This window comes from Miniopterus natalensis, chromosome 1, assembly GCF_054644295.1.
Source record: "Miniopterus natalensis isolate mMinNat1 chromosome 1, mMinNat1.hap1, whole genome shotgun sequence".
In the NCBI taxonomy this organism is placed as follows: domain Eukaryota; kingdom Metazoa; phylum Chordata; class Mammalia; order Chiroptera; family Miniopteridae; genus Miniopterus; species Miniopterus natalensis.
Window position 1 is genome coordinate 138,389,857 of NC_142081.1, and position 27,003 is coordinate 138,416,859.

The 27,003-nt window shown below is 39.9% G+C and overlaps 1 protein-coding gene across 1 annotated transcript in view; it reads right to left on the reverse strand.

Annotated features, from left to right (window-relative positions):
- SGMS2 (sphingomyelin synthase 2) overlaps positions 1-27,003 on the reverse strand; it is a 47,808-nt gene that overhangs the window by 14,772 nt on the left and 6,033 nt on the right. The window contains exon 2 of the mRNA XM_016214508.2: positions 1,206-1,893. Within this exon, the coding sequence (XP_016069994.2) occupies positions 1,206-1,660 (455 nt within the window). The 5' untranslated portion in view covers positions 1,661-1,893. The remainder of the gene's footprint in view (positions 1-1,205; positions 1,894-27,003) is intronic.

Genomic DNA, 27,003 nt, shown 5'->3' on the forward strand with positions numbered 1-27,003 from the left:
CAAAAAGTTCTACTAAGTAAAAGAAAATTTACTTACACGTATTAAGGAAACATTGAGAGAGACACTTAGGAACGACTTGTTTGTGGACTAAGTTTTCAGAACTGCAAACTTGCATGTAGGGGGCCATCTGGCAAAGAGAGATTGAATTCTTCTAATCGCAAAGCAACAACCAACTGAAAGTGATCTTGTGGCATCAGTATTAAAATCCTACTGAACTCTGGATTGTTGAATTGCACTGGAGAAATCGGCGCACATTGCATTTTCCACAGTCTCAGTTTATGGCCAATGTCTTGATCAAACCCATATTTTAGTTATTTATTTACTAGAATCTTAGTAAAGAACAAATATCTAAATGATGAATAAGATGAGAAGGGAAGTAGAGGGGCTTTATTTTTTATGGAATTAACAGGAAGGCAAAAACAACCACTTCAGAGCTATGTCCTATTTTTAAGTGTCTTCAAAGCAAAAGTACCTGGCTTAGTACCTCCTGATTCCTGCTGCTCCCAAACAGGGAGACTGAAACCAGCGAACTAAGAGCTCCTTTGTGGTGCTGTGGAAGCCAGATGGTAGGGTACGTTTACTTTAGAAATCTAAAACCGAAACCGCGTGGACCCACTTCTCAATTCAGTTTCTGAAACGGATTCGTATTGACTTGACTGCCAATAAGGCCAAAGGAAAAGAAATGGAAAACTTGAGAACTCCTGAACAGAAGCAAAGCTCTATGCAGGCTAAGGTCTACAGACTAATATAGTCATCGCATTGTGAGTAATGGAGAAAAAAGCTCCCAGCCCACCCCTTGCCCCACCTGTCAAGAGCCTGCAATAACAAGCATGATGCAGTGAATTATTTCCTCTCCAGGACTCGATTTATCATGCAAATACCATAGCACCAAGTTGCTGGAAGTCGGAATTGCACCTTAAATTCACAAACTCTGAGTCACCCACCACAGCACTTCTGCTCTTTCCTATATCGCTGTCACTTTCCCGCACAGCTGCTTCATAAATGCTTAACTGAACAGCGACTGGCTTTATCCAACGTGGCAGACCTTTCTATAGCTTCCTTTCATCAAATGCCTGGATAAGACTGAATTTATGAGATGAAACCAAAAAAGACAGTTCCAAGTACACATCGACTCACTTAAATACAAACTAGCGGCAACCCCATTCTCCGCCTCCCCCCCAGAAAACCGTGTTAGATCTACTTACTTGTATCTCAGAAACAGCCACTGCGTGATCCATAATCCAACTAATATAATCCCATTTATTTCTGATACAGAAAATGCCCATTTCACCCGATCAATATAATCAAAAAACTTGTCTGGGAGTGGAGGGCTGAGCTCCTTGGGAGGGACCCTCTCGTGTACCACGGTGATCATGACGGTGGTCAAGACGAGGTTGAAAAGCGCGTACACAAACGCGACGCCCGTTTTCCACCACTCCAGGGGGAACTTGCTCCTCGAGTCGGTGGGCATAGCGATCTGGATGTAGTCGGGGTACTTCTTGGTGCCCTTCCGCAGCCCGTTGGATAAGCTCTTGGGTTTACCGTTGCCATTTTTTCCTTCCTCTTCGGCAGGTTCGGCAGGCCTGGTGTACGTGTTTGCCGGATCGGTGGTCTGATTTTCCATGTGTTCTTCAAGTTTTGCTGTCTCTATGATATCCATGGTCCCCCAATCTTCAGATCAAAAAGGAGATGATAAAGTTCTTTGTAGAAATGTTTTTAAATCCTTCTATTTCCAAGATCAACATGGACTCTTCAACTGGCTCTGCTTCCTGCTGTAAAACGTAGAAAGTAGCCACCGGATGACTGGTCCTCCCATGCAGCTCTCCCCTGCACATCTACCACTCTCAGGGAAGCAGGCCAATTCTCTTTTCCCCAAAGATTTTACTATGACACCTGTGAAAACAAAACAAAACCACGTTCAGAAATCATGCCGGTCCAACTGTCAACCATCCAAAACAGACATTATCAAAATACGGAAACAAATACCAAAGCCATTTGCTTTATAAATATATCGTCAGAACATAGCCATAGCTGCTGAGACGAGTTTATTTAGAAAATATTGAATTGTTTTATCTTGGAATTCTTCTCTTTTTGAGCTGATGTCAGTATAAATAGGAACATTTTAATAATCAATTCCTTTTAAATTTCTTTAAATAGAAATCAGGCACTGTTACCTGTTGCTAACCATGAAGTCACAATCAGCTAGAACCTCCCCAGACCACATCACTCCTTCCTAAGGCTGCATCTTTTCCACGAGCCTTACAGAAATTGTTGCCCTCTGTGTGTCAAAAAGTCAACTTTCTATTTTCTGGAATCTTGCCCTGGCCGGGTGGCCCAGTTGGTTCAAGCGTTGTCCCATGCACCAAAAGGTTGTGGATTCGATATTCCCGATCAGGGCACATACCTAGGTTGTGGGTTCGATCCCCCGTCAGCGTGAGTACAAGAGGCAACCAATTGATGTTTCTCTCTCACATTGTTGTTCCTCTCTCTCTCTTTCCCCCTTCCCCTCGCTCTCAAATCAGTAAAAATACCCTCAAGTGAGGATTAAATAAATAATTAAAAAACCTGGAATCTTTTTAAGTGACCACTCTTCAGAATGTATTCAAGAACTAAATGACACTGCCTCAGTTTACCCTTTTACATAGAGAGGCACACCATCCACCAGGAAAGCTGATAGCCTTCAAAATAACACAAAGCTTAGGCACACAAAGCCTTAGCTATGTCTTATCGAGGTAACAAACTCTACTTGTTTCTTGAAGGATAATGTAATTTACTACAACTGACATGGTAAATTAGTAACATTTTGATGCAGCCCCACAATTTCTGGCAAATAACAGAAACTGGCACTGAGAGGACCAGCTCGGGGCACTTACCCACCACGAACCCGGTGAGAAAAGGGTGCCTTTAGCCGAAGCTCCAGAGGCTCCAAAGAGCAAAGGCTTCTTCACAGCCCAGAGCACCAGCACCGACTCTTTATACTTGCGGGCAACACGGCCCCAGCTGTTCTCAATTTAGGAAAGCAGTATTTTAGTCCGACTACAGATCCCAGCCACCTGAAGAGGTTTCCAAACCTTCTAATTAGTCCCCAGCTTGAGTACACTGCACAATTTAAGCATAATCCTTTGCATTTTAAAGGCCTCTCTTTCAGGGTAACTTCAGGGAAAAAATTAGGAGGAGGAAAACTCCGAGTGGCGACAGCTAAGCCTTTATTTACTGAAAGGAAAAAAAAAAAGTTGACACAGTTAATAAGTACACGCAATGTCTGTTGGCAGCTGTGGGTGGCAAACGGAGCAGCCACAGTGTTGATTGTGCACCTAGTGATGAGGGTTATTGGGGGCAATTAAAAGGAGATATTAAAAAAAAAAAAAATGACACCAACCTGAATATTCACCCAAAGGGCTCACAGTCTAAAGGAAGAGACAGAACTAAAACGGCCACACTATTTGAGAAGACTGAAGGGCGTGTTGTAAAAGGAAGGAGAAGGTGATTCTGATCACTAAAGACAGCTTTGCTTGTATCGCTCCCTGCTCCCGACAACTTGCGTCCACAGGGAGGCGCTGTCCAGTTCTGACCAAGCAAAGCAAGAGCAAAGCGAGCCTGGCAGACAAAGATAGGATTACGGATGGATGGAGACCCCGCTAGGGCATGTTACTGAGAGTCCCGGGCATCTTAGACCCCAGCTGCTAACACATTAGAGTTGAATGAGAAAGAAGCGGTGTCCCTCTCTGTAAAGCGGGGTTCACAGATATTCTCTGTGACCCAGCACAATGTTGTGGGAGGAGTAGGCAAGACAGTGTCAAAAGCAAGACTTCAACACCATGGATGATATTCCTAATGGAGGCACCAAAGCACTAGCCCAACCATTACCTGTCTCTTTTTATCAACTCTAGGCTAGACCACTCATAGCATCTTGCCAAACGATCACCCAGATTTCCTCCCACTTTATTATTCCACATCAGCTCTGAGCCTGGCATTTGTATGTGAAAGAAGCTTGTGACTGTAAAACCCAGGTCCACCAAAGGACATATAGACGGTCTTTAGAAGGTGGCCACTCAGTTCTAGAACATAGAACGTGGGACAGAAGACAGTCCAATTAGTTACCTTTTTTTTTTTTTTAAAGAGGAAGTGTTCCGCCACCTTCCTCATGGGACAACTGTGAGGATGAGTGAAATAATTAATCGTGAAGAGCGCTGTGCTCCTGGGAGCAAGAGCACTCTGTGAGTGCAAAGCCCATTTATCATCATTAGCAGCTGGATTGATATTTTCCTTGGGATTTCATTAAGAAGATTCAATATACAAACCACATTCAGCATGTGTCAACCAGTCTTGGGCTGCAATGTTTGCCACTGAGATGATGATTACGACATACTCATTCCTGTGGTGACCCTTCCCTACCAGTAAAATATCTGGGGAAGTGACAAAGGCCACAGCAGTTCCTCTGGATGGCAATCCCATTAGCTCATTTGTTTAGGGCGCTACGCGGAGCACAAAGCAGGTGGAGAGCTTTCCAAGTCCTCCTATGTTGCAAAAGACTAGAGGTTAACTTCGGTAATATTTAAAGAAAGAAAGATCTCTATACATTAATCCTCCTTTGGAAGGCAAATGCAAAACTCTGAAACTCTTAGTACACCCTTTTTGTTTGGTTAGGTTTTTTTGTTTTTTTTAGAACTAGGAAGGTTTCCAATTAGTAAATGACTGTAATAAAATACAAATATATGCAAAAAGAAAAGATACGGATCTCGAGTGAAGTCAGAAAAGCATTTCATAAAATTCAACATCCACATGACTTTTGGGAAAGTTTTCAATAGTTGAAACAGAAGTGTATATATATATAGCTACACTCTTTCGAGGCCAGTATCACCATTTTAACTATGTAACACGTGTTCAAACTGCTGGTGACGAAAGACTTCCACTGCTGCTCTGCTTTTCATTCCTAAGAGAACTCTAGAAGCTTCTCTGTGAAATTACAAGAAAACACATCATTTCACTTCTATGTTTCACCATAAAGGGCTTGATGTTACCATATTACCATATTTATCAAATATTACGACATTAGTCATTTTCTCTTAATAATCTCAATAGGATGGTTCCTTAACTTGACACACTGCTGCTCAGCTTCCCCAGGAAGCCGACAGGAGCACCAGTGGAAAGGTCTGCACCGGGGGATACGAGGCCACGGTACCTAAGCTAACACTGGGGTCGTGGCACCCAGTTGTTCTATTTTGCGAGTCATCCAAAGGAAATACGGATGTTCAAAAAGTATTTCTACAAGTATGCTTGAAAACTGGAGAGAGCGTAATAGCCGAAGACTGGGTATTAGTGAAATAAATTATGGTTATCTTATTATAAAATACTGTGTTTTGAAATAATACCTCTGAAACTGTGAAACAAGTATATAAGCAGTATATAAGAAGAGTGCAGTATCGAATTAAGTAGACAGATCTGAAGAGATGTAGACTCTCAATAATTCATATCAGAGGTTATGGTTTAGATCAAGGGAACTGGCATGTGATGTACACTCAAGGCTTTCCGAACAGGGACAAGCGTGAAACTCACCGCCCGTCTCCCAAGGTAGCTCTGACCTGGGCTCTCTGACAGCATGGGCACGAGTGCTGGTCGAAGGGCTTAGAAATTCCTTGCTGCTAGATTTGTATGTCTGCCTGGTTGTACTTTTATCCTCACCTGAGGATATTTTTTCTATTTCTTTTCAGAGAGAATGCAAGGGAGAGAGAAATAGGGAAACATCAATGTGAGAGAGACACATCGATGGGCTGCCTCCCGCACATGTCCCGACCAGGGCCGGGGATCAAGTCTGCGACCAAGGTACGTGTACCCTTGGCTGGAATCGAACCCCGGACCCTTCAGTCCACAGGCCGACGCTCTGATCACTAAGCCAAAACCAGGTAGGGCCTGGTTGTACATTTAAAGTGGTTAAGATAATGTATTAAATGTGTATAGTTTAAAAATTAAGGAAACATCTCAGCTTCTATATGGGTTTTAATGTAATCTGTTACTTTTGTGTAATCTGAAGATGGAAGTTAAATACTGATCCAAGAAAATGTGTTTCTAACATTTACAAATCAGAAAATAAATAAGAGATTTATACATTGAGCTTAAAGTTTTTAAAAAAATACCAGGTCTTGAAATAGCATTTATTTAATTGAATATCAATGAAAACAAATAGCTGATGAGTTTATTAACAGGCACAAAAGCTTTCTCAGACCATGAAAAACTCAGTTGTCACTATAAAGGCATTAAAAAATCAAGTTATAGCCCCACCAGTGTGGCTCAGTTGGTTGAGCATAGTCCTTCAACCCCCCATCGGGGCACCTGCCCAGGTTGCAGGCTTGATCTCCAGTAGTGGGCGTGCAAGAGACAGCCGATCAATGTTTCTATCTCTCACTCCCTCTCCCTTCCTCTCTCTGAAATCAATAAAAACATATTTTTTTAAAAGTCAAGTTACAGAATAAAAGCCATAACTGTTACTCATGTGCCATTAGTAAATGTTACTTATGTGTACTTACTGTGCTTTGTGTTATCTGATTAACCCTCATACCAACCCTACAAAATATTTTAAAGAAAAGAAACTGAGATAAAGTGAGATGCCCAAGGTCAGACAGGCAGGAAGTGGCAGAGCCCAGACTTGAAACAGAAATTTGACCTCAGGGGGGTTACTGGCACACCGCCCCCCCAGTGCCACTCATTACATGTTAGAGGGCAACAATATAGTCAGTGAAAAAGATTGAGACAATTATAAGATTTTTTTCTTTTCCCCAAAGAGATATGTAAATACACAGCAAAGTCCTCTGGATAACATCACAAGCATTTTTTAATCTGGAATTTTGTAAAAATTAATATATAACAAGAAAAAAATTAATATATAATTCAACGCTCTGGTGGGAGGGAGGGGAAAAGAAGTCTGGTATTTCCCTGTTATGCATTTGTGTAACTGTTACTAATAAGCCACTATATTAAATTTATAATACAGCTATATCACTTGTTAATAGGATCCAGGTTAGCTAGGAAATTTTATGTCCATGAAGTTTTTTCTGAGACCAAAACATCTTCGCTTTTCCTTATTAACATTCTTACAGCTTAACTTGTTTATAAAAATCTTCCCCCCTAAAATCTTTAAGTACTAACAAGCTTATGGATATAAGGGCACCTGCCTTAGGTGTCATGGATTCTACTGCAGAAGCACCCACAAAATTTGTTCAATATTTTCACTAGAAAGTTTTTGAAAACTGAAAAGATCCACTGCTCACTAAAAAACTACCATGTATATTTGTGAAATACTTGCCCAACAAAAGTAACATGGAAAAGAGTCCTTGAAAGCCCATTATAAGTTTTTATACTGCCACTAGATCCCACATTTGTATAGATATGATAAATTTAAATTAGGGGAATGAGCAGGCTTATCAGGTAGCTTGGTGAAACTGTGCTGAAAATAGGCTTAAGGAAAACATTTTTTAATATAAAAGATAGAAGTGGAAAGTCAGTAACCAATGACTGCCCTTCTGAACTCTGGGAGAGATATGCTTGAGTAGAGGCCAGACCTCTTGATTTCTGGTACTTACTATCCCATACGAAGGTAGGTTGGACAATATTAGTTCTGTATACGGTTGTAGAAGAGAAAGATACACCTATCCATGGTGGTTGCCTGGAACGGCCAGTGGGTATGAACAGCAAGTAGGCCGGAAGTTTCGTTTTGGGGCGATGGAAATGTTCTAAAATTAGACAGTGACGATGGTCGCAAAATTCTAACTAAATCATTTAATTGTACACTTTAAAACAAATGAATTTTACAGTAAGTTATAATTCATTTAGGCTGTTAGAAAGAAGATAGAGCCCATCGAGGTAAGTTGCTCCTGAAGAATAAGAAAATCAAGGACCATCCCATCCTCTACTATAATCCAGGCTCACTTACCCCTTCAAGTATTGTACTCACCACTTCTTCAGCAGTAATTCTGATATAACACACATTACTAAGTTTTCCACGGATAAGACCAAGATCCAGCCAATGAAAATCAGGCTGCTTAACAAAATTTGTATAAACTATGCTCCAAAAATAAACTTGGAACTAAATAGTATGAAGTGACACAAACAAGAAGACACAGATGGGATTCTTAACAGAACTTATCAAAATTTACTATGAGTTGAATTAAAAGGGAAAAAGATGGTCTGTCTTCTTTCTCACTACAAAAAATTTGTCACTGTAACAGGCGAGGTAGACAATTTTATAGTTGTTGAAATGAATGCTTGTTTACACAGAGCAAACATTAGCTGTGCAAATTTGAAAACAAACTGACTTGTGGGACTGGGAGTATCTCCCAAGAAGGGCTATTTGTAGGAGAGTGCAGCATGCACTGAGAGGGTGGACCAGGCCTCAGCCAGTATCAACTGTTTGTGGTTTAACTAAGTTTGGTACAATAAAGGACCATCACTAAAATCTGACTTGAAAAATGTTCCATAGGATGTTTTAAAACTTGGCTTCTATTTTCTAGCTGTTACTCTTTTTATTGGTGGTTGAATTCCGATGATCAGATCTGATCACACTGTATTTTGTTAAGACAAAACTGCAGCCACGGGCTTGAAGTAGGAGGAGAGGAATCTTAAAGAGGTAGAGCCACGTGGAAATGTTATATTGGTAGTTAGGCAGACCTGAGCAGAGCAAGGATGATGGATGGGCCAGGTACAGAAACTCACCAGGGTAAAAAGCCCCAGATGCCTAGCAAGGGGCAATACTGGAAAAACAAGAACCTCGCCACCAGCGTAACTTATCCTTCCCTAGCATATCACTGGTCACGCAGTTTGGACACCCTGAGCGTTTCCTCCCTAAAGATAACATCTAGACCTCAATTGTATTTCAGCTCCAGGCTGCAAAACCAAACAAGTGACACTGCAGCTGCCTCAGGACCAGCTACATTGACTAATGACCCCTGGCCCTGACCAATCAGTGGAGACCAAGGCCCTGAAAGAGCACACCAGGAAAGCTGATGAATATTCTATTGAGACACTCTCCAGAGACCGCCCCTAAGATTTCCACTGGTAAGAGAAATACGATCAGGATAAAGGACCCCCAGGACAAAGGACTCAGGGTGAGCTCTACCCAGGGGAGCACGCCTGCGCCATTCCCTTCTGCCTTCTTCCCTCAGAAGGGACCCCACGAGACTTGCAACCAGGGGAGCAATGGGCAGTGGCAGCTCGTCCCAGGCTTACCCCCTGAACCTGTCTCCAAGGCCCCCTTCTCTCTCTGACTTCCCAGCGAGCCAAAGCAGCCCAGCGTAGGCTCTCCCGTTGCTTCTTCCATGCCCTTCCTTGTTTTACTGTCCTAAGTATATTTTTGCTGCAGTCAGTAAATTCTTGCTTGCTTTTCTATACTTTGTCTCGATTGAAATCTTTCCCCCTCAAGAAGACTAGAACCAAGGTCCTGTCTCCCGGTCTTCCCAGTAACAGAAAGACAATTTAACAATTGTGGACAAAAAGGGGGCACATGCTAAACCTGACAAGCTCAGGGAAGGCCTGCATGGTGGCCTTGCAAACTCTGAGACCTAAAGTTACCACAAGGATGGTCTGAAATTAAAATTTCTTTAAAACTAAAAGCACCTTATGGTGGGTAGTCATGTCCTAAGGTAGTATTTTCCCCTAACAAAGGTTAATTTTCACCTTAACTAAGCTTGTTGCTAGTCTTTTTTGCATCTGAGATAACAAACCTGATTAACATACCTTTGCAAAACAAAGTAATTCCCCCTGGATGCACCAGGGCAGAGACCACGAAACCTCTCATTGTTATAATCTTGTTAACTGTTGACTGTTAATTATCTAGTACCCACCCACACAAAGAACTATGTGTCTATCATTTTCCTTTTTATCCAATCCCAGAAGTTTCCCTGCTTTGCTTTCTCCCACCTCCCTAATCTATTGCCTCCGTTGATTGTAATCTATAAAGCAAGGTGCAAAACTTGAGATTTTGCTTCTTGGCAATTGCAGACGGTTTGGCTCAAATAAACTCACAAAAATTCTTCACAGGTTTGAATGTTTCTTACATTAACACAATAAACAAATGAATAAATGAGTGACTAGGGTAGACAGGACAAACAGATTAGAGTGACAGAGTAGGTAGATAGATAGGCAGACAGACAGGCAGACATACTGGGACCCTGAAAAAAGAAGAGGGCTGTAGAAGGAGGTGAAAGGTTAGGGAATATTTAAAATAATCCTTTACATTTCCTTTGGGAGATACTGTAAATCAGAGGTTCTCAGAGTTAAGTGGTAGAGTGGGGATACATCCCACTCTTTTTCCTAAACGCTGGCTTATGCTGGCCCCTACCCTTTCCCACCCCATTCCTGGTTGGGTGTGGGAGATACCAAGTGGTTTCTCACTCCTTTAGCAGAGTTGTCAGTGTTTAGTAAAAAGAACTAGGCTGGAACTTTCTCCTTCCAACGGTTTCTGAATATTGCCAGTGATGTGTGATATACCCATGACCTCAGAGAATGAGCTGGGTTGAAGGTTTACCTTTGTGTTTAAATGCCTACCCGCTTTAACAGGCGAGCAAAAGACATCCTCTATCATTTAAACAGATGTTTGTACTTTGAAATGTCTGCAGGGTAGGTGTCACTAGGCTCCTTCCACACAACTGGCCTGACCGACTCCGTGTTTACTGGTCAAACAAAGGCAGCCAGTGCTCGTTGGGCATAAACACTCTGGAGGCTTTATCAGAAGGGCTAAATCTAACTGCCTAACTGAACAACAGTGATAATTATCTGCTTCTACATTCCTCGCCTTCCTTATATGCCCCAAAGACTTATATACCTAGAAACTGATTCCCGTAGGTTTTCATACTTATTACTCTGGGATAGGTGCCTGTGCAGATTACCTATTAAAGGGAGAGGCTGCTGATAACCATAAAAACATTCCATTTAATTTTTTTTGAAGATATTTAAGTCTGACATTGGAGCGTATGTTTTCTCCTAAGAACAGTGGCTGATCCAAGAAAGAGACAGAGCAGAAGCTGGGTCTAACAGTTTAACATTATAGTGCCCAAACCACGTTTTCTAAATGATGTTCGAGATCTCGTTCTAAGCAAATAAAGAGATCACCATCAGAGTCAACAGTACATTTCCTTGTCAGAAACAACAAAAACGTTTTTAGATTTGGAAGCACAGTATCTTATTACAGAAAACCATGCTAAGAAATGAGAAGGGAAAAAAATAGTTCCTTAAAAATAATTTCATAATTCTCTACTTTTACAAATAAAAGCTCCTCTATTCCATGCCCTTCAGATTATTTAGAAACATGCCTATTGATTTCTCCGTCTACCACGTGGGTACCAAACTGCTTGTATATGTTACATGATTTCAAAAAGAGTTTGCATAGAATAATATAAACAGGCTACTTAAATGGGTATTTTTAAAACAGCCTCTTGAAACTTTGCTTGCTGTTTACTAGAGCATTAGAGTGAGGTTTAAGTAAAAGTACCTTTAAGCAAGAATCTATAGAAAGTTCAATAATCCTGCTCTAGTGTGGAGGCAAAAGCAGAGACTTGAGAAACATTTAACCAGGTGCCTGCAGCTAATACACCTCTTGGTCACAGCAGAGGGCAGGTGTCTCAGAACAGGACCCTCACTCAATCCCAGGGCTGCTGTGGAAATGACGCGGAGCTACACAGTTTCCTTGCAAAGGTCTACAGTCTAGAATCAGACATCGATGGGTTATTGGATCTTTTATTTCTGCTTAGTGCTCCATGCCAGCATCGTAAATTCAAGAAATAACTTCATAAAGCCTGGGAGATTTATGGGAGCTCTTCCTGACAGCCAGAATTAACCCTGAGAATTTGCACCATCTGCACATTGCGATTTCAGGGTGCTGTTACGCGGAGGGCAAAGGCGAGGAGGGGGCACAAAGAAGCCTAGGCAGCTCTGTGTATCTGAAAGTCCTGTGCTTTACCCACCTGGCTCCTCTAAGGAAAGGAAAAAGCACAAAAGGAAAGGGATCATGAAGACCCAGAAAGTTCTGTAAAAGCCTACATTTCTCATTCAGTTATGCCAACCACAAAAATGTTCTACAAATAAAGTAATAAAGAATGTATTCTACTCATACATGGGATATGCTATTTTCAGCTTCCATCAAAAAACACAGGGCTGTGTATTTTCTAGAGTTGCTTTCACATGACTGGCAGAATGAGCCATTGCTCTCAAATGGTATGAGATTATTAAAAAGCAACTCCAAAGCCATTAAAGCCAGAGTATTTGTCTCTAGTTTCTCCCAGAATTTAAACTGCTATGTTGTATTTAAATAATTTCTCTCAAAAGCACTAATTTGACCAATGCTTCCAATCTAGGCTTTGGTTCCTGCAAATATCCTAACAGTGGTGATTTATGTTTCCTAACTTTGGGTCTATGAAGGGGGACCCAGATTCCCCTACCCAATCCAACAGGAGGAAGGCTACCCATGGGGAAGAGGTAGCAAAAGTACCTTAAAAGATTAAACTCCTGAGTCTAACAGAATGCGATTTTAACAGAGTACCTGGATTTTCAGAATGATTGCTAACAGACATAGGGCCTGTTAGGGGAATATGAAATTTTTTAGATGTCTTTAGCGAGAACAAATGATCCAGGAACCTTCAGCTATGTAAAAGGTTTTGATGCGTTTGTCTCAAAACAGAGAGGACAGCTCACCGAAGACTTTTTCCATCTGTGACCAATGGTGCTGGCTCACAAAGTCACAAAGCAAAGTTTTAATAAACGAGTGTGTCCCCTGTCTGGGACTTGAACACTCCACCCCAAAGCGCAGGCAGCTGTTGGTATAATAAAGACCACAGAAAAAATGTTTGCATACCATTGATTATATAGTGATCCTTAGCCAACTGCCCAATTCCCTTCAGCAGAAAATCTAGAGCAGGATACACAGTTCTTGTTTTGTATTTCTTTTAGGAATACCATAACATGAGAAATTTAGTTCCAATATACCCAAGCTGTCCCTCTAGGAGATAATTAGAAAAAAGAGGAAAAGGAGTTTAGAAAAAATAAGTTTTTACAGTGAAGCCTTGAAAGAGAAACAATATAAAGTAAAAACAGACAGGATTGCTGCACTCAAATGGCCTTAGGGGCCCAAAGTAAGACAAGGCCAGCTCACGGAGTGGGGAGCACAGAGGCAATGGAGCTGAGCATTAGTCTCTGTCATCAAAACCAGGACAGCATGAATATGTGGATGGAAAACCAAACTGGGGTAGGGGTTAGAGGCAGGTGCTGTTGCACAGCAACACAGTACTGAAAACCTGGGAAAACCTACACTGCCTTTTCTACCCTCACAATAGTACACACAACTATAACTGAAATTAAGTTTGCATGTCAAAAGAGTCAGTCTACTTAGCAGAAACTGTTAATATTGTAAATAAATAAACATAACTAAAACATGAATATAAATAAATTCTACATAAATAATATATAAAAATATTTTAATTATTTATTCAAGACTTTCACGTGGGTCCTTGGCTCTCATCTCTCTTTGCACATTAAGTCAGCTTTTCACTCTCATACTGTCTGCAGTAAGGGCCAGTGTTTCGGGAACCTACCTCTTGAAGCCACCCTCACGTGCCATTGGGAGAACATGAAAAGAGACGGAGGCACAGAGAGTAACTTCTGCTGAGATATCCACGCAGTGAGCGGAGAAGGGGCGGGCAAGGAGACAGAAGGAGGGGACAAAATAGCCCTGGTCTAGTTCTCTGAGCCAGAACTCACTCATTTCCTTGCTTTCTACTTGGAGTTGATTTCCCCTAATCCTCTGCTGACAAATCCTAGGCAACAGAGCTCCTATGACTAAATATCTCCCAATATTTTGAACAAAAACTTCCTCCAGAATGTCTTATTGACAAATTAACACACAAGCTTCTACCCCATTATAATCCATAGATAGGAACACTGGAAGGTGACCTTGAAACAAAACCCATTAAAATGCAATTTAAGCTGTAATTGCAAAGCAGCAGGAAAACGGCAATGAATTGCTGGTGGGATCATAAATTGGTACAATTCTTTTGAAGATCTGTCTCTCTTTTTTAGACATACAATGAGTTTTTAAAAATGCGTATACTTCTTGACATAATAACTTTACAACTGTGAATTTTGGGACATGTCTTAAATACAGAAAAAAACATAATCCAAAAATATACTCGGTGAAATATTAAAACAATCTAAATGTCTCCATGTAGGAGACTAAAATATCCATGAAATACATTAAATTTATTGTTTAAAAAATAGCACTATATTTTTATTTTTATGAAAATGTAAATGTATGCACTAAAAAAACCAAGTTAATAAATATACCAAAAGAATATCAGATATTAATGCTGGTGGTAGGGTTTACCAATTATTTTCATTTCCCTTTGTACTTTCCTGTTTTCTCTGAATTTTGTGTGATAAAAGTATTCACCCTTGTATCCGCTTACAAAAGCACTTTCAAACAGTTTCTAAAAATTATGTTTAAGACTTTAATAACAAGAATACTGCAATTATAATTTCAGCAATGCAAAGATGTATATTACATATATAGAAAAGAGTTTGAAGAAAATATACCAAATATTATCATAATTGATGAATTTATGGGGGGGATTTTTTCTAATTTTCCACATTAATCATTTTTTAAAATTTATTTTTCTTAATCCTCACCGGAAAATATGTTTACATGTTGTTGTTTTTAAAAAGAGAGGGAGAAACACTAATAGGTTGCCTCTCGTACGCGTCCTGAATGGGGATTGAACCTGCAAGCTAGGTATGTGCCCACACCAGGAATGGAACCGCCCATCTTTTGGCATATGGGGTGATGCTCCAACCAACTGAGCCATACCAGCCAGAGAATTTTTCTTTATGTATTGATTTATTTTATTTTATTATTTTTTTAGAGAGAGAGAAGGGAAAAGGAGAGAGAGGGAGAGAGAGATTTGCTGCTCCACCCATCCATGCATTCACTGCTTGACCCCTGCACGTGCCCTGACCAGGGATAGACCCTGAAACCCCCGCACATCAGGATGATGCTCCAACCAATGAACCACCTAGGCAGGGCCACACGTTAATCATTCTTAGAGTCAGGAAAATACTAATACAATCACTGACAACCTTAACAGGGAGAATGTGCTTTTGTTTCAAAAAGGTATTGTGGCCCGGCCGGGCGTGGCTCAGCGGTTGCGTGTCGACCTAGGATCCAGGCGATCGGGGTTCGATTCCCGGTCAGGGCACATGCCCGTGTTGTGGGCTCGATCAATGACTCTCATCATTGATGTTTCTATCTCTCTCTCTCTCCTTTCCTCTCTCTGAAATCAATAAAGATATATTTTTTTAAAAAAAAAGGTATTGTGTTTTGTACAATTTGAAGTATGTAAAAAAATGCATGAGGACCTAGCTGGTTTGGCTGAGTGGTTAGAGCGTCGGCCCGCAGACTGATGGGTCCCAGGTTTGATTCCGGCCAAGGGCACGTACCTCGGTTGCAGGCTCAGTGCCAGGCCCCAGTCGGCTTGTGAGCGGGAGGCAGCCAATCGATGTCTCTCTCTAGAATCAATATTTCTATCTATCTCTCTCCCAGCCTTCCACTGTCTTTGAAAAGCAATGGAAAAACTGTCCTCAGGTGAAGATTACAAAATAGCGCAAGTGCAGAAAAGTCAGAGGACAAGTATGTGAAAATATTAAGAATGGCTGTCCAAGTGGTAGGAGAATAGGAATTTTTCCTTCCTACATTTGTGTACAGTCCATATTTTTAAACTTTTCATTATAAATGTGTTATTTTACAGCTAAAAGTATCAAAAACCAGGTATAGGTGTCACTGTTGCTTTTATAGAAACATTTATTCACTGAAATCTCTATTTCATGTTTTCAACTCAGCCTCAATTAACTGCAATAAAAAAATGTATGTTTAGAATGTTGCATTTTGGAAAAATCTGCATTATTGCTGGTGCTTGATAAGCTAATATTACCCTTAATCTGAAGTACATGTATTCAATTAAATTAGTCTTTATTTAGTGCCAACTTTCAAGACAAGACTTAATTGTGATAAAGGGTGATACAGGGTTTATGAGCAAGAAAGGAGTGAGGGCTGCTTTGTAAATAAGTGGCTTCCATATAATGGATGTCACTCAATACTTCACAGAACAAAACTAGTCACTTACGTGGTAGTGTTCCCCAGAAAAAAACAAACAAACAAAACCAACCCCCCCCCCAAAAAAAAAAACCCCAGCTGCCAAATAGCAAAGAATCAGGCCAAACTGGATTTGAAGAAGACAAGTCAGTCAAAATCGCAAATCCCTAAGCCCTTTTGCAAATATTGGTAATTTTGTGCACCAAGAATGTTTTAGTAAGCTTGTGTATGTAAGCATTTTTGAAAACTTTTTTTCTTGATACTTAGTGGATTCTTGCCTTATTGTACCCATTACCAGCTAACAGTTTCTGTACTGTGCTCTCTGTAACAAAACTTCGAATATAAACTAAAATTGCCAAGCGATTAAAGTATGAGGGCTTTCAAATGAGTACTTGCCCTATATATAAAAATAATTTTAACTAATTGAAAGAATGATGGAAATATTAATTTAATCCAGTTTGCAAAAATCCATTAAAATATTACTGAATAACAATCCCAAGTGTTCCAAACTTCTAATTCTGCATCTTTTTAAAAAATTAGCATTCCCCCTCCTAATTTCAAAAGCTATATATTACCTACTTTGAATCACTTCTAGGAATTCATCTTAAAGATACTGCATAAGCATGAACAGACTGTTTTCCAAATTCTCTAATCGGAATTTTTTTGGAAAAGATGCATTTAAAAATACACAACTTTGGATTTCAGAAAGATCACAGGTAAACGTACCACGTTAGGTCGCATAGCTCACCCACACCACTTTGCTGAATTTGGGAAACACCACGCAATCAAACATTAATATATCTGAATGAGACATGGATATTTTCACACCAAGATGGATGAAAAAAGACTATAAAGAAATTTTGGTCAGTTCAAAAAGGGTGTTGACACCAAAGGTTATCAGGGGAAGGAGGGAGGAAGGGTAGAAAGGAAGGAGGAGCCTTTTGTTTTTAGAATTTAGATTTTGAAATTACAGATAAGTGATTCTGGACCTATTAAGACTAAAACCACACTGTCCATCACAATGGGACTAGTAATGTTATAAATATGTCTTATTTGTACAGTAAAATGCTATCATACAATGTTAGGTGAGGGAATGAACTTGCAAAATTGTGGGGGAAAGTTGTGTCATGTATAAATAAATCACATGCTTACTGGAAAGGGGATGTTACATGGAACATTTACTTTATTTACCTTTTGTGTATTGAAAAAAATAAGCAGCATGCTTTGATTTTACTGCCTAAAAAGTCAAAGACAATTATTCATTCAACAATGTTTAGTGAGTACCTACTAAATAAAGTACAAGGGTTTTTAAACGAGTACGGATCCTATATATAAAAATAATTTTAACAACAGTGCAGACTGGGCACTGTTGTAGGGATACAACAGTTTTTAAAAAGTCATTTCCCTCATGCTTACATTCTGCTAGCATATAACAGGAACCATAATAAGAAAGATTACAAGTGCTATGAAAAAGGAGCACAGTTTACAATAGCTAAGATCTGGAAACAACCCAAGTGCCCATGAGTAGATGAGTGGATAAAAAAGCTGTGGGACATTTACACCATGGAATACTACGCAGCTGTAAAGAAGAAGGATCTCATACCCTTTAGGACAGTATGGACGGACCTGGAGAAAATTATGCTAAGTGAAATAAGCCAGGCAGAGAAAGACAAACATCACATGATCTCGCTTATACGTGGAATCTAAAGAACTTAATAAACTGATGAACAGAACAGGCTCAATGACATGGAAGCATAGATGAGACTGACGAATGTCAGGGGGATGGAGAAGGGAGGGTGGGTGGAGGGGGAGAGAGTAACCAAAGAATTTATATTCATATATGCACAACCCAAGGACAGGGACAATGGCGGGGAGAGGGACTGGGGAGGGGGATGGGACGGGGTGGAATGGGTCATTGGGGAGAAAAAGGGACATCTGTAATATTTTAAACAAAAATAAAATTTAAAAAATAAATAAATAAATAAATAAATAAATAAATAAAGTGCTACGAAGAAAAATAAAGCAGAATGGGGCAACAGAATAACAGGAGGGCCATTCTAAGTGGGACCACGGGTTTATGAGGTAATACTCAAACATGTCAAATAAATAATAATTATCAGGAGGAAAAATCAAAGTACCATCAAGTCAAAAGAATATCAAGAACATCTATGTTCCAACCTGCTGAGACCCAAGTACAGTAAACAGCTTCTAGAAACCTGTATAAATATATTTTCTAAATCTAAAAAGGGATTCCACTGGAAATGCTCCCATACTTACTCAGTTACAGACTTTTGCCCTTGAGTTCTCCACTTCTAATAGATCAAAATAATGCACATCTGAGTATAATAGTCTAATTATATTAATCATCATGGATTTTTATTTAATTGATCACCCCAGTGCTGTCGTCTAAGGAATGTTTAACCCACATGAGGCTTTTAAGAAAAGGTTAAAGATGTAATATTATCAACACTGAGAGAATAAAAACAAAGGCATTACGTAGGGACAGAAAAGCTGAAGCTATCAAATATCTAATGAGGCTTCGGGATTCAATTTGACCTTCAATGCAGAAATTTTATATTTTTATCTTAAATAGGTGGCATAGAAACTACCAATATAGAAAACTTTTAAAACCATACTGAGTTTAATGAAACAATGCCCAAACTCAAGATAAGCAGTCCCTGAGGGTTAAATATGTAGCAACTGCTCAGTGACCACCAAAAGCCTGGCGGGAAGGCAGACGCATGCACAGCCAACATGGACACAGAACCTTCTGGCCTCCTGTTCCGTGCAGGCTGGGCCTGAACGCTGACCAAGGGAGGCAGCGGAAGGGGCGGCTGGCTCCTAGCCTCAAGGGATCTTTGACTCACTTTCTCCCTTTTCCAACCAAAAGTCCCTTAAAAACAACGAGCAATGAAAACAAATTTTATAAATCAGAGAAGAGACTGAAAAAAATTCGAAGTTTAGTAAAACCATTTACCAGATAGAAGTAAAAGTAAAAAGGAAATTCAAATCATGAACATAAAATGGGGGGGAAAGGCCGATTATATATCACTTAGGAATTTTTAAGCCTAGGGTATATAGATGAAAATGAAAACAAAATGTATGTTTGTTTTAAAGAGAGAGGAAGGGAGAGAGAGAGAGAGAAACATCAATGTGAGAGAGAAACATGGACTAGGTTGCCTCCCGTATATGACCCAACTGGGGATGGAACGGGAAACCTAGGTATGTGCCCTGACTGGGAACCGAACCTGCTACCTTCTGGTGTACGGGGTGACGCTTCAACCGAGCCACACGGCCAGGGCTGAAAACAAAATTTTTAAAACTAAGAGTAGTCTTCATTCTTTAAAGAGCCTTTAAAAACACCAAGCTCCGAGAATCAGTAGTGAATAGAAAAACAGTGAAGTAGCTATCCTGTTCCGATCAGCACTGGTCTATCCTTGGGAGTCAACCACAGTCAGAACTGTTCTCTAGGGGGTGAAGCAGATTTAGAACAACACAGGATGATTAAAAGCACTGTCTCTAAACCTGAACATCATGCCAAGAGGTAGTCAGGAAACACTTGAAACTCAATGTCCAATTAGTATCAGGAAGCTAAAAGATATAATTCCATATTTAATCTTACTTCCATAAAATCTAATTTTCATTGATGGTCCTACACAAATAAAAGTATTTGACTATAAATAATCACTTGAAATTGGTTTTTTTAAACATACGTATGCTATAAAAAAACAAACAAAAACCCTGTAGTTTAAAAAAGTGAAACAAAGTAAAGCCTAGAAAATAAGTTATTTGTTTTCTGTGGGTTTTTTTTGGGGGGGGGGGGGGCTTTTTTTAGATTCTACAATATCTGTATTAGGAGATCGGGGGCCCAAAGTTTTTACTGAACAAGATCAAAAGTGACATTCTGATAACACCTACACTTTGGGTACACATCTTAACAAGGTCAAAAAGGATATGGACTGATGGGGGAGGGAGGTATTTTTAAAGAAAAAGAGTAAATTCCATCTAAGGGTTTATGGCCCTAAGAACAGAAAAAACAGATGCTTACAACTCACTCCCAAATTGCAACTGTCCTTTCTGTCCACCAGATGAGTGCCTTTATCTCTGTAAACTATCCCACCATCCACCCAGCTACTCAGGGTAAGTAAAATCCTAGCTACCATCTCAGCTTCACACTACCCTCTCTGCTCCACAATCACCCCAGGTTACTTACCTCTGCTCTCCTGAGCTTAGTTCAGTTCACAAACACCTCCTACTTGCAGAGGGCAGGAACTAGTCCAAACACAGATCAACAGCCATAACAAATGGAATCCATCCACCAGAAGATACATTAACATCATTTATTTCACAAAAAGAAAGTCAATATAGTCCTAGGAATATCAGGCACTCCTAGTATTTGGCCCTACTAGAGTACAAAGTGTTAAGAGAAAATGGTTAATAGCAAACAGCTTCCTAAGAAGACAGTCAGAAACATTCTTGCACAAGGAGAAACTGAAGTGCCACAGTCACTGTGGGCAAAGGACTGACTGAGCAGGTATTTAATGCAGCGCTTCCTCCCTCCCTCCCTGGTTTTGTTCCCAGTCCATTTCCTGTTTTATTGGCTTATTTAAAGCCCTTAAATGGCTCCCTATGGTCAAAAGTCCATTGCTTATTTTGACATAAAAAAACTTATAAAAGAAAATTTCAAACACGTTATACTGAAAGTAGAGAGGATAGTGTAGTGAACAGCCTTATCAGGTACACCGATGATGATGGAAGATCTTGTTTTCCTGGATTTTTTTTAAGCAATCCTGGAGAACATATTTCATCTGTAAATATTTCAGTATGCCTATTTAAAATAAAGCATCTCTTTTAAAAAAAACCTTAATGCCATTGTTACATCTAAACAAAATTAACGTAATTCCTGAAATAACCAATATCCAGTCAGCTCACCTTTCCTGAATGATCTTATTTTTTCCCCAGACTGCTTCTTGATGGTGCTATGTCCTTCTGGAATTGCTTACAAGGACCTTCATAGTCTTGCCTCTATCTGCCTTCCTTTCAGGCTGTTTTTGAAACTCGTTTTTTTTTTTTCCTTTCCCTAAATCCTACACTTCCAGCTATATTTACTTAATTTCTGTTCCCTTTTATTAGACCTTTAATTTTTTTAGCAGCCTAAACCTCTTCTGAGCCCTACTCTCTTGCTTCAGGTCTCAGCTTAGATGTCACTTTACCCAGGAAACCTTTCCTGCTACAACTGCTGGACCAAGAAATGAACTGTCAAATCCAGTGAGGCTACAAAACCTAACATCCCCTCTTCCCCAAGTTCCCATTTAAAGACAAATGCCAATGTATAACTTCTGGCTTCTTAGAAAGTAACCTTCCTCTCTGGGGTGCTTTGTGTCCAACATTTTCAGGGTACAGTCACTATTTTCTGTGTTTGTCTTTTGACCTATATATTCATGCACAATTATTATACAAACCTCTTATAAGCAGTGTTGTATAGGTGCAAATCAGACTTTAGTTCAAAGGTTGTCAATAGTATGAAAATCCACAGAATTACTTAAACATTACATGTAATAATCATAAAGTCTTTCAAATTAAAAAAAAAATTTTTAACATTTTTATTCATTTTAGAGAGGAAGGGTGCGAAATAGAAACATCGATGAAAGAGAAACATGGATCAGCTGCCTCCTGCATGCCCCCTACTGGGGATTGAGCATGCAAACCAGGCATGTTCCCTGACAGGGAATCGAACTGGTGACCTCTTGGCTCACAGGTCAATGCTCAACCACTGAGCAACACCAGCTGGGCAAACTTTTCAAATCTGAATTCGATATCTGGCTAATACGTGGGTGTGATACAGACAGGGACAAAAGACCTAGTGGAAAAAGACCCTAACTCTAAAGCAGGGCTCTGGAATCCTGTTGTCACAGGAGCAGAAAACTGCTACATCTTATTTTGAAAGTGGCACCAACTCCTAAAAACAAAAATGCACCCATCAAGGATATTATTGTTCTTCAACAGATAACTGCCTAACTAAATAGATTTTCTCTACAAGAGATTTTCACCCAAGTATAATCAGACACTTGTATTTGAAGACCAGCGATCACACAATTTTTAAGGAAATGTTGGTTGACCACTTTGTGTAACTTGCCTTATCTACAACATAAGATCATGAATAATAACCAGGTAGAAGTGAAAATTTCTCTGGGGCCTTAAGTTGAATTTCTATTGTGAAGCTAAAAGATTATTATATTTTTGGCTTTGTAGTTATTTGTAAGAAAGCTTCTTTTTGAAAAAGTACTTATAAACATACTTTAAATACTACATTGGAATATTTAAGTGTTCAAAAAATGTTGATTTTGTATCCCATTAATGATTTATATTTATATGGCCTAGGCTTAAGAATGAGAGCTATAGCTAACACCGACATAGTACTTATTATTGCCCAAACAATCCTAAATACTTTATCTTATTTAATCTTCACCACAACTCTATCAATACCCACATTTTACAGATGAGCACAGTGTGTGTTAGATGCTCCACGTACAGAAACCCAGGTACGGAGACTCACCAGGGCAGGAAGCCCCAGATGCCTAGCAAGGGGCAAAACTGGGAAAACAAGAACTTTGCCCCCAGGGTAACCTATCCTCCCCCAGCATATTGCTGCTCATGTGGTTTAGACCCTCTGAGCATTTCCTCTCTAATGATAACATCTAGGCCTCAGTTGTATTTCAGCTCCAGGCCCAGAAAAGCATCAAAACCAGACAAGTGGCACCCTCGCTGCCTCAGGACTAGATACATTGACTAATGGCCCCCTGCTCTGGCACCGAACAATCAGTGGAGACCATGACCCTGAAAGAGCCCACCTGGAAAGCTGATGAATATTCTATTGAGACACTCCCCTGAGACCTCCCCTAAGATTCCCACCTGCGAGAGAGGGCAAAGGACCCAGCATGGAGCCCCACCAGGGGAACATGCCAGCACCACCTCCATTTCTCTGAGGGGACCCCATGAGACTTGCAACCAGGGAACAATGGGCAGCGGCAACTCATCCTGAACTTACCCCCTGAACCTGTCACCAAGCCCTCCCTTTCTCTGGCTTCTCGGTGAGCCAGAGCAGCCCAGCCTAGTTTCTCCTGCTGCTGCTTCTATGCTCTTCTTTGTTTCACTGTCCCAAATATATTTTGCTGCCATCATGGACCCAATACCCTTTGGCTCAGTGCCGTGTAGCACTTCCCTTTAGATATTCCCATCCCTGTTTAATAAATTTAATTTTCTTTATTCACCCTTCTGAGATGCCTATTTAGCCTGCCCACGTACCCACCGAATCTAAACCTTTCAGAGTGGTTAAGTGAATTGCCCAAGGTCACCAGCTAGTAAGCAGTAGGGCCAGCATTCGGTACTTCACTTTGGTCGTTCCTCACTCAGTATGTCACTGTATTACTCTTTGGGAAAAGCAACTGCAAATGAGCACACCGCTTCAGGACAAATTCTTATAGCAAAGACAAGGAAATGGGGCAGGGTGCCCCTGCTAAGTCAGACGAGCCAACCTTGGAGTTCGGTAGATTCGCATAGTCAGACTGCCCCTGCTGCTTCCTCTTGACACACGGTAAAAACATTCCGAGTCACCCGGGAAGACCTCACATTTCCTTTAGAGCTGTGACTCCCAGTCTGCGTCAACTCACCTCCCCCGACTTTTCCATTTATGTTCACTTTCAGATATGGGGGACAGAATGTTCAAGAGACGGAGAACATGACCAGGTTCAGCGTGACGTAAGGGGTAGGAGAAGGGCCACACGCTTTACCTGTGTTGCAACCTACGCTGAGAAAAAGTCCATTACAGTGCGGTGTCTCAGGAAGACCATGTGGACATGTGGACATGTCTCCACGGCCCCATCTTGCTTCAACTAGAAGAGTCCTGCTTTGCTTTCTATTTTTGGGGGGTTACCAAAAATCTTAGCTGAAATCTGGGTTCCATGGCCAAAAAGTTTAAAAACTAATGGTGTCAATGCAAGGCCCTGGATCAGAAGTTAACAGGCCAGCACCCTTATCTATATTTGTCCACAAAAAAGGCATGACTAATCCTGGGTAGGTAATTTAGCAACCTTAGGTTTCAGTTTCCTCACTGATACAACCCTGTTATTTTATGGCTTTCTAATACAGTTTGCCATATTAAAATATATACAAGGTGAGGCAAAAGTAGGTTTACAGTTGTGAGCACATGAAAGTTTATTCTTGTATTTATTAATTATGTTATTTTCCATATGAACCACTGTAAACCTACTTTTGCCCCACCCTGTACATACATAGTGTCCTATAAAAAGAAAGCAAAGATATGCTAGTGAAAGACAGTTAAAGAAGGCAAACAAAAATTCCATTTCTCACAGAAAGAAAAGCAGTAGGGAGAGGTAACTGATTCATGAAAAGTATACTACAACCATCAGATGTTCTAGGTATTTCCTTGTAGTGCTCAGAATACCACCAGGAGATTGGTCCCAGGATGTGAGAATCAATTCCCTCAAAGATTTTTAAATTTGGGGTATTTTCATTTAGCTTGATGTAGATAACTGATGGGCAACAGCTCCATATGGGTTTATTAAGACCCAGATTCTAACTCCGACTCTATCAGTTGATGAAAATTAAAGCAATCTCCAACATACCGTCTGGTCAAATCCTCCTCCATCACCATATATTTATCACAGAATTGCACACCTGAAATCTACATAATCTTATTAATCATTATCACCCCAATAAATTTAATTTTTTAAAAAAGGAAGAAAAAAAAGCAATCTCCTTTGACCTCAGTTTCTTCTGCCTTACCTTTCTCACAATTCTCAAGTAAGGGATTAAGTTAAATGACTGTTCGTTTGTACGCTACAACAAGAAAACATGGTTTATCTTATATCTTCATTACTCATGGTCAGAAATCACATCATCAGAATTGGCCCCATGAAAAGGAAAATAAATTCATGGAAAAATCATTCATTAGATTCCACTCACTATTTAGGCTTCTGAATGGAGTAGACTATTATATGGGATCTGATGCAGAACCCCCTTTCCCACCAGGACTAAGCCAATTAAATAACATCTTAATGAAGAGCTTCTAATCTCAGGCTTATTAGAGAAAAAATAAGACATTAAAAAGAAAAAGTAATAAGGTTGAAGGTATAAGATTGTATCTGCTAGAACAAGAGATAGCTAATTAGATGCAAGGTAAACAACAGAAAGTTACTGGATGAACTCAGAGGCCAACAGCAAGGGATATAAAAAAAATAAAGCTTTATGCTTTATTATACCAATTGACCATTATATGAAAGCAGATTCAAAATTAGGAAATAATATAAATAGACATTAGTATAAGCTATGTTTAAAATACTTGGTGCTTAAAAAGGTCTTTTCTAAAATATTTAAAATTGAGAAATAAAAATTTCCCAAATAATCTGAAATTGTACATCTTGATTTAAAGAGTTAATCTGTTCTGCTAGCATTAATGTTTAAAGGCAGGCAATTTACTCTATCAAACAAGACTAGACATCTCTGGTAATAGATTCAATCCTACATTTGATTTTTTTTTTCTGGGTAACAGGCATTCCAGGTTTAAACCCAGACATGACACATATGCCTGAGCCAAATAACATTTTCTGAAGCATTATTTATGGCTTCTTCCATTTTTTTAATACAAGTTGTTTGGTCATTATGATTAATGATTAATACAGTTTTCCATCAAGTATAATAAAGATTTCTGATGAAAGACAGAATTTAAATTAACGGGAAAACTCTAGGTTCTTTATAAAACAAACCAAACTTTAAAGCATTTCTCCTACAGTGACATTCTAAGCTCACAGAAAGTTATTTAAGGTGTAAGATTGCATATAAAACATGGATTCTACCTTCAATGCCAAATTCAGTGAAGCACTGTGTATTGCGGCTTCAAGGAATGTTGAAAATTTTTAAACAGGTTTTTCTCTTACTTTTTAGAGAGATCCAAAAGTTAACCTTAAGTCATTAGGCTATTATTTTGGCAATAAAGAAATCACTATAGGAATTAAATAAAATGGTGTCATGTACTTATTTTATACCACCTCCCAGAGCTTTTAATAATTTTGAAATTAACTATAGTCCATAATGCTGAAAACCTTTGGAGAGGTTTCTTAAATGATGCTATAATTTCCATAATTACAGTTCTCAACGTCATAAAAGAAGATAAATCATTAAAAAGTTCTTAACTATCACTGGGTTTTCCTTCATTCCTTCCCAATTCCGCCCCCTCCACTTAGGGAGTTGCCTGGAGGGTAAAGGGCATGATGCCACTTCCCCAGAGCTTATGATACCAGAGACTGGTGCTTCCCAAATATTAACATGTTAATAGGCACAACCACTCTATGGGGTAGGCACCATTATCACCACCACCCGAGGCAAAAGGAAGTGAAAGTTAGAAATGCAGGGCCAGAGTTCAGTTCTTAGCCACTACGCAATGTCATGATTTTTCCAAGATCTTGGACTATTTTTACAATCAGAAATGTACTATTATTTTTTTCTACTAAGAGCAACGAATTTCCCTTCCCCGTAAGTCCTCTGGGGAGAGGTTCCACCCATCCCCCCTCCGCCTTTCCTCCCCACAGTTACCATACAGGTTACAGTCTGTTTGCCCTTCCTTCCAAATATTAGCCAACCCCACCTTGTAACACATGGTTACCAGTCCTGGCTCATCTGATGCCTTCAGAGCCTGCATGAATGTTTATCGCACTCCCCAGCGACTTATCAGAGAGACATTTCCTGGAAATACTGCAGGTGGACATTTCACTGTAGTGAGGTGTTTAGTGTCTGAATCAGTCCTGTTGCCTAGAAACCTGTTGGTGTTTGGCAGGAAGAAGATCACTCAGGCACAAGTACAG